Source organism: Pelobates fuscus, chromosome 5, assembly GCF_036172605.1.
Source record: "Pelobates fuscus isolate aPelFus1 chromosome 5, aPelFus1.pri, whole genome shotgun sequence".
In the NCBI taxonomy this organism is placed as follows: domain Eukaryota; kingdom Metazoa; phylum Chordata; class Amphibia; order Anura; family Pelobatidae; genus Pelobates; species Pelobates fuscus.
Window position 1 is genome coordinate 120,974,155 of NC_086321.1, and position 16,353 is coordinate 120,990,507.

The 16,353-nt window shown below is 42.8% G+C and overlaps 1 protein-coding gene across 2 annotated transcripts in view; it reads right to left on the reverse strand.

The window, feature by feature from the left end:
• The window catches only part of FBXW8 (F-box and WD repeat domain containing 8), a 169,566-nt gene extending 158,135 nt beyond the window's left edge, over positions 1–11,431 (reverse strand). The window contains exons 1-2 of one of the 2 annotated variants that reach the window (XM_063454201.1): positions 11,269–11,431; positions 81–185 (exon numbers count right to left, since the gene is read on the reverse strand). In XM_063454201.1, coding sequence (XP_063310271.1) covers positions 81–185; positions 11,269–11,367 — 204 coding nt within the window. In that variant the 5' untranslated portion in view covers positions 11,368–11,431. Of the gene's footprint in view, positions 1–80; positions 186–10,367; positions 10,868–11,268 lie in introns of those variants that run through there. The other variant, XM_063454200.1, reaches the window with a different exon arrangement.
• Positions 11,432–16,353: the final 4,922 nt, after the last annotated feature.

Sequence of the window (16,353 nt, forward strand, 5' to 3'; positions counted from 1 at the left end):
ACAAATTAAGTATTTCTATAATATGACAAAAGAACATAAACACAAGAAAACAAGGATTCTCAAAGAAGGACAGCCTGTACCTGTGCACACCTTCCAAGATCCGTTCTGCCCAGGTACTGAAATATGAGCAATGCGATCTCATAGGGTAACTGGATGTCAAAGAACGGAATCTCATTTATTTCATTCTGGAAGAAACGGATAAAACACATTATGCTTCTGGGGAGAATTTGTCTAAAGATACCCATTTCCAGTACCCTGTTAGTGGAAACAAAAAAATAAAATAAATTAAATTAAATTAAACAGTAAGTAAAAACATAGGTGTTGATACACAATATGTCTTTCACCTTCATCAGCAGACAATTAAATTAAATCTTTTCAGCATTTATTAACACACTATTATAATTCACACCTATTTGTGGGGAGGGGGGATTTCTGCCCCATTAGGGAAAAAGAAAAAGCTAGGACGGAAACCATTTACAATTCTTACATGTTGACAAACTTGTTTTAGCAGTTTCTCCTCCTGTAAATAATTTTGCTTTGGAGTATAATAAAATGTTTATTTTCAAAAGTATACAATAAAAGTTACAACCAACCCTGATATTAAAACTACAAATCATTTTGACTTGTTTACTCAGTATCTATTAGTCATGCACAACTGAATTATATCATGGTATGTGATACAAATAAACACAAAAGGTAGTAAAGTCAGTTACCCCTAACGCTAATACACACAGTTTTCATGTCTTACACTTTCAAGTGAAAACAAATTTTGCATGATGAGGTTATTCTGGGGATATGATGATACTGACTCTACTCATCAATATACAGACATGCTCAAATTACCCATCTAGACTCCTTTCATTGTCTTCAACACCACCTATTTTAGCTGTCCATCCAAATAAAGATGATTGCTTTTATGCGTGCAAGGTTTATCTATGCCGTCAGTGATCAATTTTTTTTTTCTTTGAATTGTTTTATGACTTTAGGGTTCATTCACTAAACTAGGAATCGAGTAAATTAAAAGAGAAGTGGAAAAGTTGGGCAAAATCATCTATTTTCCTCTCTCTGCTAATTTGCGAACTATTTATAACAAACTATCCACAAATGAAACAACACATCATGCTTTAATAAAAAGATACCACTAAACTTATTTCATTAACAGATACATACCAATTGTTTATGATCTTAGATTCACATTATGCATTATAGTTGTAAGAGCATTAAGGAGATGTAGTCCACAGCATCTGTTGATCTACCCCCTGATCTAAACATTAGTATTCATGAAACAGTGTTTCTGGAAATGATTCTATACTGGTAAGGAAACAAACCAACTCAAACCATAGCTAAAAACATTTTTCCTGTATTGAAATTCCTGCCAACACCTCTATTGTAACAAAAAAGTCCCTAGTGGAAAAAACTGATTTGTTAATCTTAAAATAATACACAGTTTTATAATATTGTAAAAAGGGTGATGGACACACCTGTATGAACTATTATAATGTTCTTTAGCTTAAAGAGATACTCTAAGCACCATAACAACTACAGTGAACCATACTGGTTATGGTGCAAGGAATTCCCTGACAAGGTCGAATGGCAAGCTGCCAAACCATTTATGAATGGTATAACACTTACCTAGCACTCTTGAGTGCCGGCCGCGAGGAAATACAAATGCCATTAACATACAGAGTGGCTAAGAAAGCATTGGGTAGCAAAAACACAATCCAATGAACCTGATTGTGTTTTAATACACGGCCTCCCAATCTGGGAAAGAAAATAATCAAAAGTAACTTCACTAATTAACTCTGTTCTTGGCACCACATATCCCGAACAGTGAATTCAAATATGGACATTGTCCCCGCTGGATCATATATTTTTGTTTGTAGCACAACTTTGATCATTTGAATTAGAACATGATTCAAGTAAGAGAAAGTGGAGTGTAGCTCATGAATGGTTAAGCGGCTTGTGGCACATTTAGCCCAAATGATCCAGATATACCTAGTGGGTGGCATGCAGCTTTGTGTGGCATGAGAGAAATAGGAAAATGGGAAGAGCAGAGTGTATGGAACATGCATGGTAAAAATGACAGAACTGTATGGAACACATGACGGTCTAAGCCTTCATGCAGTGCAAAGCTTTAATGCCTGCCCACAGCATAGATTGTCATGCATTAAAAGTACCAGCAGCATTAAATCCGTGCTTGTACCAAGGAGACCCAGATATCATTGGATACTTGAGAGTCCCGCTGTCACCTTGGGCCATAATTACTGGCCCTATTCATTTTTAAATATTTTATACCTACTTAATATTGTCAGGCATGGAAAAATAAATCCATATTTCCCCTTTAAAAATGACATAGAAGAAGTATGGGAGCCCAGGAAACGGTGAAATAGTGGTAGAATGAATGCATGGCAAAAGTACTAAAAAGGTCACAAACACATGGCATCTCAAAATAGCCTTGGTCCTTAAGTAAATTAAAAAGAAAAACATCAGGTTTGATACTAAATAATATGACTACGATACTTTCCACATTCTTATAGACAGTGTGTGCTTATCCATAGATTTGGATTCCACCTCTTCTGTGTGTAAACTACTAATCTTTATCATTCTGATAATGTTAAAGGGTAGCTTTAAAGGGCATCTGTTACATGCAAATCAGAAGCATCGATTAATCTACAAAGCTCCAGCAGTGAGTGTTTTAAAAAAAAAAAAAAAAAAAAAAAAAAACTCTTTTAAAGACTGAGAATTTGATTTTCCATTTCTAAATTAAGAGGGCTAATAATGATACCCACATTTTCCTTCATTGTGGGATTTTTCATGTTTAAGTGCTGGATTATTCAAACTTTGATTGATGAACCTCCAAAGTCTGTGACAATCAGAATACAAACTGGCCATCTCTTCTGAGAAGGATTACAAAACTGGTGTTCAGTACTGTGCTGCACTCACCTCTGTTCTCATTACAGACCGTATATGGTTTGAAACAAAGGAATGGCAGACCACAAATATAATAAATTAGTATGAAATTAGGAAATGGTTTGGCTGCATTGGGTTTTTTTTTTAAGGTCCTGCTATTTCAACACAGAAGCGAGCACTCCATGCCTCCAGAGCTAAGCACAGACGTTTGTTATCCATTTAAGAAAGCAAATGGGACCAGGCTCAAATTAACTGCTTAATTTATGTAATCAAAGCCTGTAGACTTGGCGATTAGGAAGCTTCTCCACTCTTCGTTTCTGAGTTTGGCTAAAATAATCTTTAACGCTGCCAGGCCAATTAAGAGCACACAGTCAAACATTAAAATATTAATTTTAGATTCTACTTAATGATGTGGCTCTCTGGAAAGTCACAATTTATACTCTTTTGAAAGCTACAAACGAAAAAGCCGCACATGGCACCAGTGAAGTAATGATATTATTAAGAGGGTATCTGTGGGCATGGACATAAGGAAGACTATGTTGGAGAAGACTATGCTTTAATAAAGAATCATTACCAGATAGATTAAAGCAGCACTTTAACTTTGCATTTTTACTTCTGTTCTTTTATTTATCCATTTTAGTCTCTCTTTTTAGGTGGAGGTGTCCCTAGGCTTTAATGTAAACACTGCCTTTTCTCTGAAAAGACAGTGTTTACAACAAAAAGCCTGCAGGGACGGATTCCACTCGTCAGAACAACTACATTAAGCTGTAGTTGTTCTGGTGACTATACTGTCCATTTAACCCCTTAAGGACCTTAAGGACCAAACTTCTGGAATAAAAGGGAATCATGACGTGTCACACATGTCATGTGTCCTTAAGGGGTTAAAGCAGGGGTGGGGAACATTTCCCTTAATGCTCTTACAACCATAATGCTGGCAAAGCATCAAGGGAGATGTAGTCCACAACATCTGGAGGGCAGAAGGTTCCCCACCCCTGCTTTAAAGGGACACTATAGGCACCCACACCACTTCAGCTCATTGAAGTGATCTTGGTGCAGTGTCCCAGCACCCTTAACCCTGCAAAGGTAATTATTGCAGGGGTTTTTTTATAGAAAGAAATGAGAACATTTCTGTGAGGAATGATGATGGTTGGCAAAGAAAGGTAAATATGGTTAAATGAGGTCATGGGGAAAATGTCTGCAGACATTCACAGATGAGGAGTGAGAGGAATATGGGCTGCATAGAGCAGTGATAGTTGAGAAGGGATGGAATCATGACTAAAGGGCGGTGGTTCCAAACCTTTTTTCACTTGATAAAAGTAAAAAACCTCTTGGCAATCCATTTACATAAATTATTCCCCTCATATTAGCAAAATGTATGAAAATAATATAGTTGCTGTTATGAGTCAGCTATGCCTTCAGTTTGGCTACTATGGAACCAAATTCAAAATTATCTTTAGTGAATACCACTGATAAATGCTTCATACATTGAGGATTTTTTTTATTTTTTATTAAATGTCCATCGTAATTTACATCATATCTTGACTGATGAAAATAACATGAAAGTGAAGGTATTGACAGATTTTTTAAATAAAACTTACACTGACATAAACACACTTTGCATATGCAACCAAGATAATCAAATCAATTTGAAAAAGACAGGACTGCAAAAAGATATGTTAGTGATGCTAATAAATAGGTTCTCTACATTACACTAGCCAGAGGCAGCTATATATTTAGGACACTGACTAAGGCCTCACACCTGCTGGGCCCTCACCTTTTCTGGCCCTTCACAAGCACCATTAAAATGTATATTAAAATAACATTTTATTTTATTTAAATAAATCTGACAGGTGTATAGTATATAAAGTGCATTTTGTGTGCACGCTTTCTAAAAGGTGATTTACACTTTTTCTGAAATGTGTGGATTTTATACCTATGCATACACAGGGGACTCAGATAGGTCCGGTGGGTGGGGGCAAATGTCGTTATCCCCCTCCCCAGGCCCAATTCTCCCATGGTTTCACAAGCATCCTGCTCCCCTGCTTCTACCCTCCGCTCTGAGTCAGGGGGAATCATCAAGAGGGGTGACATGACAATTTCTTCTTTTTGGGATGACATGTTGTTGTGGTGCTTTTCATTGGCTTGTGACTGAAGAAGGAGGGGGTAAGGATGTGGTACTCCTCATTGGCTGGTGGCTACTGTTTCCAAATGGATGCAAAAGTAATTTTCGCAATCATAGATTTTTTTTTTTTTTTTTACTTACTGCTAGGGGAACTGCTTCGTACCTCTGGAGGTAAATGTAACACAGGTTGGGAACCACTGCTGTAAGGAATGTCTGGGAGGAAGGGTACATGGAGGAAAAAGACTTGCAGACAGTAATATGTCTGCACTTAGAGAAGGGAAGCTGGATAATAAGCAGAAAATAAGGAGATTACAATATACACTTAGCTTAAGATTTCTTCCTATGACCTCTGTAAATGGACCAGGTGACTTTGTGCTCCATCAGAAAATAACTAATTGCTGCATGCAGAATCGCCCAATACAAGTAATGTTATTATTAAGAAAATAAGCGTGCCATCTATACATGCAAACGCTTTGCTGATGGCAAAAGAGTAAAGTAAAAAAAAAAAAAAAAGGATGCAGAAATAAGTATCTTTTTAAAGCAATGTGGCTGTCACAATAATTTATACAATTGTATAGATAAAATGTATTTTCTAAAAAGTGAAAGAAAGAAATGTTATTCATGACACATGTACATTAAATCGGCACGGTCATCCCCACAAAGTAGGAACTACTCTGTCTCTGTATTTCTCCTCCGCATCACTTTTTTTTTTTTGTCAATCTTTATTTTATTGAGGCAAGTGGTTATGGTGGTACAGAATGAAGAGAGGGAGATTTGCAGGGGTCATACAGGTGAGAAACATCATGACAAGTTACAAAATCTCTTAGAAGTATCAGCCTCATTTTATATTATATAAACATGCTGGAAAACAATAAGTTGCTAAAACAGGTGAACAGTAATAGAAGTCGTAGTTATCAAGCTTAAATACATGCTAGGAAGCGTAAAGTCCAATTGGCTGCATGCTAGAGTGTTATGGTCGGCTATTCTGTGGTGTATGGGTAGACAATATGACGGTCAAGCTATTCTTGATTGATATCAACTGGATCTTGAGACAAGAGCAGATCGTACTCATTAGCGGTACACGCATGCTCGCATTACTTTTTTTAGACTCAGAGCGGAATCTAAGTGTCAATCCTAACAGCCGTCACCAGTGACAGGTGCAGGAACTTGACTGTGTCTATGGAGGATCCTGCGATTTAGCATGAGCGAGAGTACAGATGGCAAATGATTTAGGTAAACTAGAAAAATTGACAGAGCTGTGGCAATTGACATTTAATATGGAGAAGTGCAAGATAATGCACATTGGACGTAAAAACCCAAGGGCAGAGTATAGGATATTTGATAACCTACTAAACTCAACATCTGAGGAAAGGGATTTAGGAGTAATTATTTAAGATGACTTAAAGGTAGGAAGACAATGTAATAGAGCAGTTGGAAATGCTAGCAGAATGCTTGGTTGCACAGGGAGAGGTATTAGCAGTAGAAAGAGGGAAGTGCTCATGCCATTGTACAGAACACTGGCGAGACCTCACTTGGAGTATTGTACGCAGTACTGGAGACCATATCTTCAGAAGGATATTGATACCTTAGAGAGAGTTCAGAGAAGGGCTACTAAACTGGTTCATGGATTGCAGGATAAAACTTACAAAGAAAGGTTAAAGGATCTTAACATGTATAGCTTGGAGGAAAGACGAGACAGGGGGGATATGATAGAAACATTTAAATAAATAAAGGGAATCGACACAGTAAAGGAGGAGACCATATTTAAAAGAAGAAAAACTACCACAACAAGAGGACATAGTCTTAAATTAGAGGGGCAAAGGTTTAAAAACAATATCAGGAAGTATTACTTTAATGAGAGGGTAGTGGATGCATGGAATAGCCTTCCAGCTGAAGTGGTAGAGGTTAACACAGTGAGGGAGTTTAAGCATGCGTGGGATAGGCATAAGGCTATCCTAGACTTAAGATAAGGCCAGGGACTAATTAAAAGCAAGGCTCGACAAATCCCAGGCGCCAGGTCGCCTAGAAATTTCACCCTGGCGCCTGGTTTTGCCAGCTCTCTAGTTAGTGTGGCCGCTGAGGAAGCTTTGACGGCGGCCGTCACGTGGAACATTAAAGGCGGTCGCCCGATGAAACATGGAGGCGGGCGTGCTGCCCTGGGCGGCACATGAAGTAGCAGTACTCTGCCTGCAGCTGTTCTCTGCTCCCTCGCGCTGTCTAATGATGCCAGGAGCAGGAATATGATGTCATTTTGGCCCCGGCATCATTACAGAGCGCGAGCGAGCAGAGAGGAGCTACAGGCAGAGTTCTGCTCCTTTGCACACAGGAGGAGAGCAGCCCCACTGGACCCCAGGGAAAGACCCACTCAGCTCTCCCAAAGGTAGGGAGGCTGAGTGGGTTTTAAGTAAAACAAAAATGTTTTTTTGTGTGTGAGCCTGTTAGAGTGAGTGTGTGTGTGTGTCTGAGCCTGTCAAGAGAGAGAGAGAGTGTGTGTGTGTGTCCCTGTCAAGAGAGTGTGTGAGCATGTCAGAGTGAGTGAGTGTGAGAGCCTGTCAGAGTGTGTGCATGCGAGCCTGTTGACAGCGTAAGAGTGTGTGTGAGCCTGTCAAGAGTGTGTGTGTGTGTCTCTGTCAAAGTGTGTGTGTGTGAGCGAGCCTGTCAGAGAGAGTGTGTGTGAGCCTGTTGTAAGCCTGTCAAGAGTGTGTGTGTGTCTCTCTGTCAGTGAGTGTGTGTGTGTGTGAGCCTGTCAAGAGTGAGTGTGTGTGTGTGTGTGTTTAGGTATCTGCCCCCTCCGACTGCATGAGGAAGGTGTTTTTACTCACGCCGTGCCAGTTTTGCCATGGCTGGTACCATCAATCTTTATGATCTCAGCTAAGCCAATGCTTTCCCTTAGGAAAGCATTGGGAGGATTTTGTGCATGCGCAGCAAATGTACCAATCTGCATCTCCTCATAGAGATGCATTAAATTAATGAATCTATGAGGAATATTCAGTGCCTCCATGCAGAGCTTGGAGACACTGAACCTGGGTGCTGCACGTAGTGCAGCAGTGACTCAGGACTCTCTAGTGGCCGTCCGAGTGACTGTCACTAGAGGGGTTACTAAGCAGCAATGTAAACAATGCCTTTTCGCAGAAAAGGTAGTGATTACACTGAAAAGCTTGCAGAGACAGGCTATAGACACCAGAACAACTACATCAAGCTAAAGTGGTTTTGGTGACTATAGGGTCCCTTTAAGAATTGCATTTTCTCATTGAAAATGACTGGCTCCTAACTTTTTTAGCTGGCTCCTAGATTCCAAACAAATTTGTCAAGCCCTGAATTAAAAGTATTTTAAAATATTTGGCAGATAAGATTGGCCGAATGGTTCTTATCTGCCGTCACATTCGATATTTCTATGTTACACTAATAACGCCGGCTCCAAAGAGGACCCGCCGGATAAAGATGGTCGTGCCTGCTGGGGACAGTTCAGTTAAGAAAATCTCACCTTTACCTGTCCCACTGGCAGATGTTGTATTTTACAAGCCAGTCACAGCATCCAACATACATTTCAAATCTTTTCAAATGTGCAATCAACCCTGCTACCATAAGCTTCATCGCTAGAATTAGACTGCAGTCCAATCACCTGAAAAAGAGCTATTAGGCCGCTGGAGCCTCAGTTCTGACTGTGAAGGGACCCTCCCATGTGCTGGCAGTGAGATTGAATGAACTCCCTACTTGGACCCGCACTACCTCCAGGAAGTCTTGAGGTCTGCACCTAACAGGTGCGATCAATTTAAGTGGTGCAGACCATAATGCTCCCCCCATCAGATTAGCAGAGATTCAGCTCAGCGTGTCCCTCCACTGGACTACAAGTGGTTATACCTTCGCTTGCCAAAAGGTAAGAAAGATTGGGACAAATTTAAAAAAGTTACTTCAAGCACCATGTGGTCATGGTGTCTGAAATATGTATTACAGCATTTTGCTATGTAACAGACTCCAGGCACCAGGTCCACTTCTGGCAAGGGGAGGACAATGTTGCAGGCTGGTTATTATCAATTTTGTGCATTTGTCTCACACCAGTGAGCCAATGGAGGCACACCTCCAAGCATGTGACCCTGTGAGGGGGAGTACGGTCAGTGGAGCAAGATTGGGCTGGGAAATAACTTTAAAAGCAGGAAAACCAAAGAAAGGGTAGCTCCAAACAAAACCAGTTTAGTGTTGTGGTTCTAATGTCTCTAGCCTGTCCTTGCAGGCTTTTCAATGTAAACAATGTATTTTCAGATAAAAGTCTTTACATTGCTGCCTAGTAACACCCCTAGGGTCAGTCACTCAAGCGGCCACTAGAGATGCTTCCTAGTCCAGTGCTGCAATGTGCAGCACCTACATTCAGCGTCCCCAGGCTCTGCATGGAGTCGCTGAATGATCCACATTGAGATGCATTGATTCAATGAATCGCTATGAGGAGATGCTGCCTGACACAGCACAGAGTTTTGCCACGCACGCAGAACAGCCTCCTAATACTTTCCTATGGGAAAACATATGGGTTGGCTGAGCTCATTAAAGGAAAACTCCAGTGCCAGGAAAACAATCAGTTTTCCTGGCACTGCAGGTTCCCTCTCCCTCCCACCCCCCAATCCCCAGTTGTCCCTCGTCGCTGCCTCCTCCTCCGCGCCGCTCCTCCTACTGACTCCGTCGGCCGGCGAGACTGATCCCGCCGGCCGAGGAGACCTAATGAGCATGCGCGGCAATGCCGCGCATGCGCATTAGGTCTCCCCATAGGAAAGCATTGAAAAAGATTTTCAATGCTTTCCGATGGGGAAATAAGCGACGCTGGAGGTCCTCACAAAGCGTGAGGACGTCCAGCGACGCTCTAGCACAGATAAGCTGTGCTATGAGTCAGGAAATTCCCTCTAGTGGCTGTCTAGAAGAAAGCCACTAGAGGTGGAGTTAACCCTGCAAGGTAATTATTGAAGTTTATAAAAAAAATTCAATAATTACACTTGCAGGGTTAAGAGTAGTTGGAGTTGGCACCCAGACCACTCCAATGAGCACAAGTGGTCTGGGTGCCTGGAGTGTCCCTTTAAGATTGTAAGTCTCTCCCAACATACAGCTATACTTAGCCAAAACATACACACAACATTCAGCCACCAACCATCTAAACACAACCCCCCCGCCACCCCCATTCACATAATAGAGCCCAAGGCTCTAGGACGGGCCCCGGTTTGGCATCCAGCCTAAAACCATTGGCAATCTTAATCCGGCTCTGACCTGAAAATGGCTGAGGGTAATGGGACTTCTAACCCACAAAAGCTGACTTTACCTAACGGGCAGAGCCAGATCTCCCTATGTGGTTTACCAAGTCATTGATGAGCTGCTCCACTAAGTTAGGGTCCCTCGGTGGGGGGCTGGGCCGCTTACTCTCCGGGGTTAGACTGGGCTGTAAGAGTCTCTCTGCGAACTCCAGGCACCGGCTGAGCTGGCCCTCTCCCTCACTGCGCGGGGACCCCGGGATCCTCTCCCCATCTCCAGCCGGACTCTCCGGGCTCTCCTCCGCCAGGGGCCGTTTCCGTGCAGCTCGGGGGGCCCCGCGGATCTCTGCTCTCCAGCGGCTGCGGAAATCCTCCAGCGAGTCCTCCAGGGCCATCCCAAGCCTAACCGGGCAACTCTCAGCCACCCCGAGCTAGCCCTCCGGAGTCCGCAGGTTATACATCACGATCCCCCGGGCAGCGGCCGCCGGAAACAGAGCATAGAAAATAATAAATAATGGGAAGGAAATAAAACAACAAACAGTTCAAATCCTGGGCACCAAATAATAGACAGAGAGCACGGTCCAGCGCAGTGAGCTGTCCGACTCAGAAAACGTAACCGGGAAACAAGGTTCCTAGTGTGGGAAGTTCCTACCCTGCACACAGAGACTGAGCTCGGTGGATAACATAACGTTGGACATATAAACAAATAAATGTTTAAAATGCGGGCTCTGTCTTGTTATTTCACCAGCTTTAATGCGATTATTTGTAATAATGTTAAGCATTTTCTTTAGCATTTTCTAAATATACCTTTCCATCACCGAAATACATTTAAAAGGACGCTCCTGGCTAGAGCTGATCCATTTTTTTTTTATCGATAATATACATGTCTTCAACAGTTTTGCAAATTACTATTCATATAAAAATAAAACAAAAAAAAACATATTCGCCTGTGCTGTACAATGGGGTAATTAAGTAAACAATCAAATTAATTCAACATGATTTCCATACTTCCCAAGTGTCCCTATTTAGTAAGAACAGTCCTTTTTGCCACCAAATCACTCTGTCCCTTGATTCTTTCCTAATGTCCCTCTTTTCTAGAAGCTCCATATTGTTGGAGTGTCTGTGTATAACAGGGCTTCACAGCAATATTACTCACAGTAAAGTGTTATTGAAGACACCTTATAGACACCCCTGACCACTTATCTCATTGAAGTGGTCTGGGTGCAGTGTCCTTGTCCCCCTTAGAGAAACCTAACACTGCCTCTAGTGGGAGCTTTACAAACTCTCTTTGTTGGCGACATACTTTTCAAACATACATCATTTCGCAACACATCAGTCGAGAGTCGAGACAGTGTTCTATTTCTCGAACATGTCACTTCGGTTGCGGCCACCTTACCAGAAGTGACGCGGAATCATCGGTTTAGACCCGATTCCGCATGCTATGCATGCATAGTATACATGTATCATCCCTCTTCTAACCTTATTTACTGTTACTGCCTGGCTGCTGTGGCTAGTAGTCTGCGGCTGGCTGGCAGGCTATGGCTGGTAGTCTGCGGCAGGCTGGCTGCTGTGACTGGCTTGGTTCCTGTGGCAGCTTGGCAGGCAGGCTTGCTGCGACTGGCAGCTGTGGCTGGCTGACTGATGTGGCTCGCTGCCAGGTCTCTTTCTTCCCCCAGCCCATTTGCACATCTATTTCTCCCCAAACCGTTTAATCGTTCTGTGAGTGTCTTTTTCCCCTTCCCCTCTTTGTCCCCCTCTAGGCCCCTCTGTGTGTCTCTTTGTCCCCCCAGCCCCTTTGTGTGTCTCTTTGTGTCCCATTAGCCTCTCTTTGTGCCTCCTCAGCTTCTCTGTGTGTCTTTTTGTCCCCTAGCCCCTCTGTGTTGCTGTGTATTTGCATGTATGTCAGTTTGTATATCTGTGTATCTGTGTCAATGTGTGTTTGTATGTGTATCAGTGTGTGGCAGTGTATATGCTACACACAAATGCACGCCTGCATTCAAATCCCAACATTCACACACACACATATTCCATACAAAAACATGCCTTCAAACACACAAACACTGTTCAATGCTAAATACAACACTGCAAGGATGGAAACATTGTAGATGCTCAGCTGGGGATAGCATTGTGGGACTTGTACGACAGATGGATATCTACATTTTGGCCACCCTTGTGTTAGAGGGGGTCCAAAAAAAACATTCTTACACCAGGGCCCTCCCTATGTTAGTTCCACCACTTCCCCTGCGGCCCTCGGCAGCCAGTATAGTGAAGAGGGGATCCACCAGATTTAGTCGTCAGCTTCCAGAAGCTCTCTTCAACTCTCGAGCACCATGGCAAAGCTCTGCATGACACACAGACCGGAGATGCGAAAGTCGGAGAGAGGAGCTGCTGGAAGCTGAAGATCATGTTGGCTGGGCCCCCTCTTCTTTAGATAGCGCCTGCACAATGCCACCAGACCACCAAGAAGTGTATTGTCCCCCTTCCTGGCCACAAGTAAGAGGTATGGATGGGAAAATAAACATAAAAACATTTTTCCCCCAGAATGCAGAACCTATCCTACCCCACATATATACTCACACACTCTGCATCCACTATACACATCATCCACTACACACACTCTGCATCTACTACACACACTACATCCCCTATACAAACACATACCCTGCATCCACTGCACAAACACACTGCATTCACTACACACACACACACACACGCACTGCATCCACTCTAAACACACACACACTGCATCCTTGGGTGTTGGCACTGTGGACGTACTCAGGGGTGTGCCAGGAGGGCCCAGACCTTGGACTGTGTCAGGGGCCCTAAAATTTTTCATGGCAGCCATGAGTGCAGGGGTCAATTTTGCATGTTTGTATTTGCTTTTGTATTACACAGCCATGTTACAATGCTGCCGCCCACCCCATCTGTTCCCTATTAAGAAAAATACCCCTCTCTCTCACATTAGATATTCTACTTTTAAGCTGAAGACAGCAAAGTGAATTGTTAGTGTAGGGCTCACCTAAGAGGTTTTACCTTAACGTGGCAGGTGAGCTTACACTTGAATGGCCATTGGAGTAATACTAAAAACCTCCAATTATTTAAATGTGCATAGGGATTTGGTATTGAGCTGATTTAACTTTTTTTTCTTTGACAGTTATAAACTGCATTCAAAATGGGATGCTCCAATAATTTAAAGCACTTCAGCAAGCTATGTGGCGTGTTCCTTTAATGTGGTGAGTCTGGGGCAAATAGACTGTCAGTGCAGTTTTTGCAGTGTTCACACTGCCTTTTCTAACAAAAGACAATGTTTACATTGTTGCCTAATGCCACTTTTAGTGACAGTCAATTTGATAGCCACTAGAAGAGCTTCCTGGTTTCAGTCCTTCAATCTTAGGATTGGTCCTGCAATCTTATGTATGACCTACGTTTGACATCTCCATGCTCTGCATGGAGATGCCCAACACTCCCTATAGAAATTTATTTAGTCTATGTATCTCTATGAGTAGATAGATGATGATTGGTTCAGCGTGCCATTTACCACACATAAGCACTAGACCTTTGGTGAAGCATTAGATTGGCTGAGATCATCAGTATTGATAATCTCAATCAGGAGAAGATTGGTCTTGCAACATGGCCAAAGTGCTGTGGGATTAGGTAAGTAATAAAGCTATATTTAACAACTAAGGTGGTAGGAATTAATTTGAATCACCCTGTAATGACCTGCGGGTACTCTGGTTGATCACTCCCATTACTTTTCGTCTTTCTCCGCTATTTTCAGAACATTTGCTATCTCCTTTTCAAGTCGAAATACACAACATTATCCGGGATGCTCAGATGCACATTTCAAGTCGATTAGTCAGCCTTCGAAAATAACTTCTAGCCAGTGATTATAGCTGCCGAGACTACATGTAGTGGGTTAAACAGAACATACCGGTACCTTTATTGCAGCCGGACACTGATATTTATACACAAAGAAGGTCATTAGCATACAACAGCGTGATTTACAGTACATACAGTTCCCCATTGTGACGAACTGAACAGGTTCTTGGAGGGGCCTGCTGGCCAGCCTTTTGCCTCAGGACTATGGGCCCTGCAATATACCTTGCCCAATGCACTTTAAAAGGCTCTGTTCATGTGAAGTATGTACTTTTGTACTACAGACAGAGAGACTGACTGTTAGCCCTAATTCTCTGGAACTGTTTTGGGCATGGGACCATGTGCACGGTGGGTCAAAAATAAGACTTCCAGGAAATTCCTTAACCCCTGAACTGAACTGGGGGATTTGGGGATATGTTGGTCATCCAGATCAGGGTGGGGTTTTATGTATTTTTTAGGGTACTTTTGGGGTGTTTTTAAAAAAGTATGTTATGTCTGTGCTTGGAGATGATTGGATTAGAATTAGTACAGTTACTGATCCAATTATCTCCCAGGTAGAGGAGAAGAATTGTGTGCTGTGTGTGAGAGTGTCGTGCCTTGTAACCTTATTATTATTGGTCTGTGAAGTTGCAAATCACTCTTCCATCAGGTCCATGTGGGCGTACCCCTTGCATGTGGATTGTCATATAAGGCCAAGTGTGGCTCCCATTAAACTGAGATTCGTTTACCCCTTCATGAAGTCTTGGCTCATGTTTGGGGTATTGGAGAACTACATACACTCTGGGGATTGCTATATAACAATACTCCCCTGAGTATAATCACTAGCTCTTATAAGAGCTGTTCCTGCCATTCTCTGAAATAGGAGAGGTCTACCCACTGGAAGCTGGATCCTGGTCTTGGGTCCAGGGTCGGTGGAAGACGGCGAGAACCCAACCAAGCTGCGGCGGTTCGTGGGGTCTACGGTGGTTATTGTGTTCCAGTACAGTGCTTATGGTGCTCGCAAGTACTAGGAAGCAGCAATTGACGGAGGTACCCAGTCGGGGTGCTAGGCGATCCGTCACACCCATCAAATGCTTTTCCCATAACCCATTGTGTTTCTTGACGAAAGCAAAAAATTTATGGGATAAGGAGAGCACTTGCCATAGTAATTTATTGGAGCATTCTGATTACCTGGTTACTTTGTGATCTTGACTTTGTTCACTGCACGTCTTATAAAGTCTGAGAATTTTTTTTTTTTGTAAATTTGATTTTTATTAACGTGTTTGCACTGTCAGTCCGACAGGAGATAGGCACAAGATAATAGGACTCGCAGGTCCCTAGCAATAATGACAAGTATCAGATGTAGCCGGGCTCGCAGGCCCCAATAAAATCATGTGGACTCGCAGGTCCCACTTAACCTCATTGACATTTAGGTTCTCAATTATTCATTGTTAGTGTTAGTCATTCAATTGAGACTTGCAGGTCTCCTCACGTCTTAAGGGTTTGTGGATGCGCAGATCCAATGGTTGTCTATTACGACTCCATATGTGTACCATGGTCGTGAGCCGTATGGCTCTCTTCTACTGTCGTATGGGTTTACATTTAAATTTCAATTTCAATTGTAGGTCTGAGTATCATTAGTTTCTAGTATTGTGCCCCCTCTGTCCTCGGCAGTAGGATAGTGAGTTAGGTAGGTCACGTTCCCACTGGTCGGTTTGGGTGGGTTCCTCCCTATGTCCTACTCTTAACTGTCCAGGGGTGTGGTCTCTGGTTGTCTATGGCTTTCAAGTGGCCACTAGGGTGGCCTTGTTTGCGGGCAGCTTCGACCTACTTTAGGTTTATACAGTCGAATGTGGTCTGTCAGTATGTTCTCCTTGGGAATTGGGGAAGGGTAAGCAGGGGGGGGGTGGGGCGGTCTGGTTGGTCGTCTGTCAGTGGTCCTCTGTCGTCTTGGGTGTTCGGTTACCGAGTTCTATCTAATGGTTGTGGTTTTGCTGTCTCCAGGATCCAGTATGTCCATAGTTCTGTGTATGTCGTCGGGGTATTGTTTGTCGTCATAGTTAGTTCCTCTATTGTCCTTAGTTCCTCCATCTGGTTGAACCAGGCCAGCATTGATGGTGTTACTGGTTTCTTCCAGAATTGAGGAAGTACCCGTTTGGCTACGTTCAATATTCTGATGGTCATAGATTTTTTATATTTGGAGTGGGGGGTCGGTGTGTGGTGTAAGAGCATCGCTGC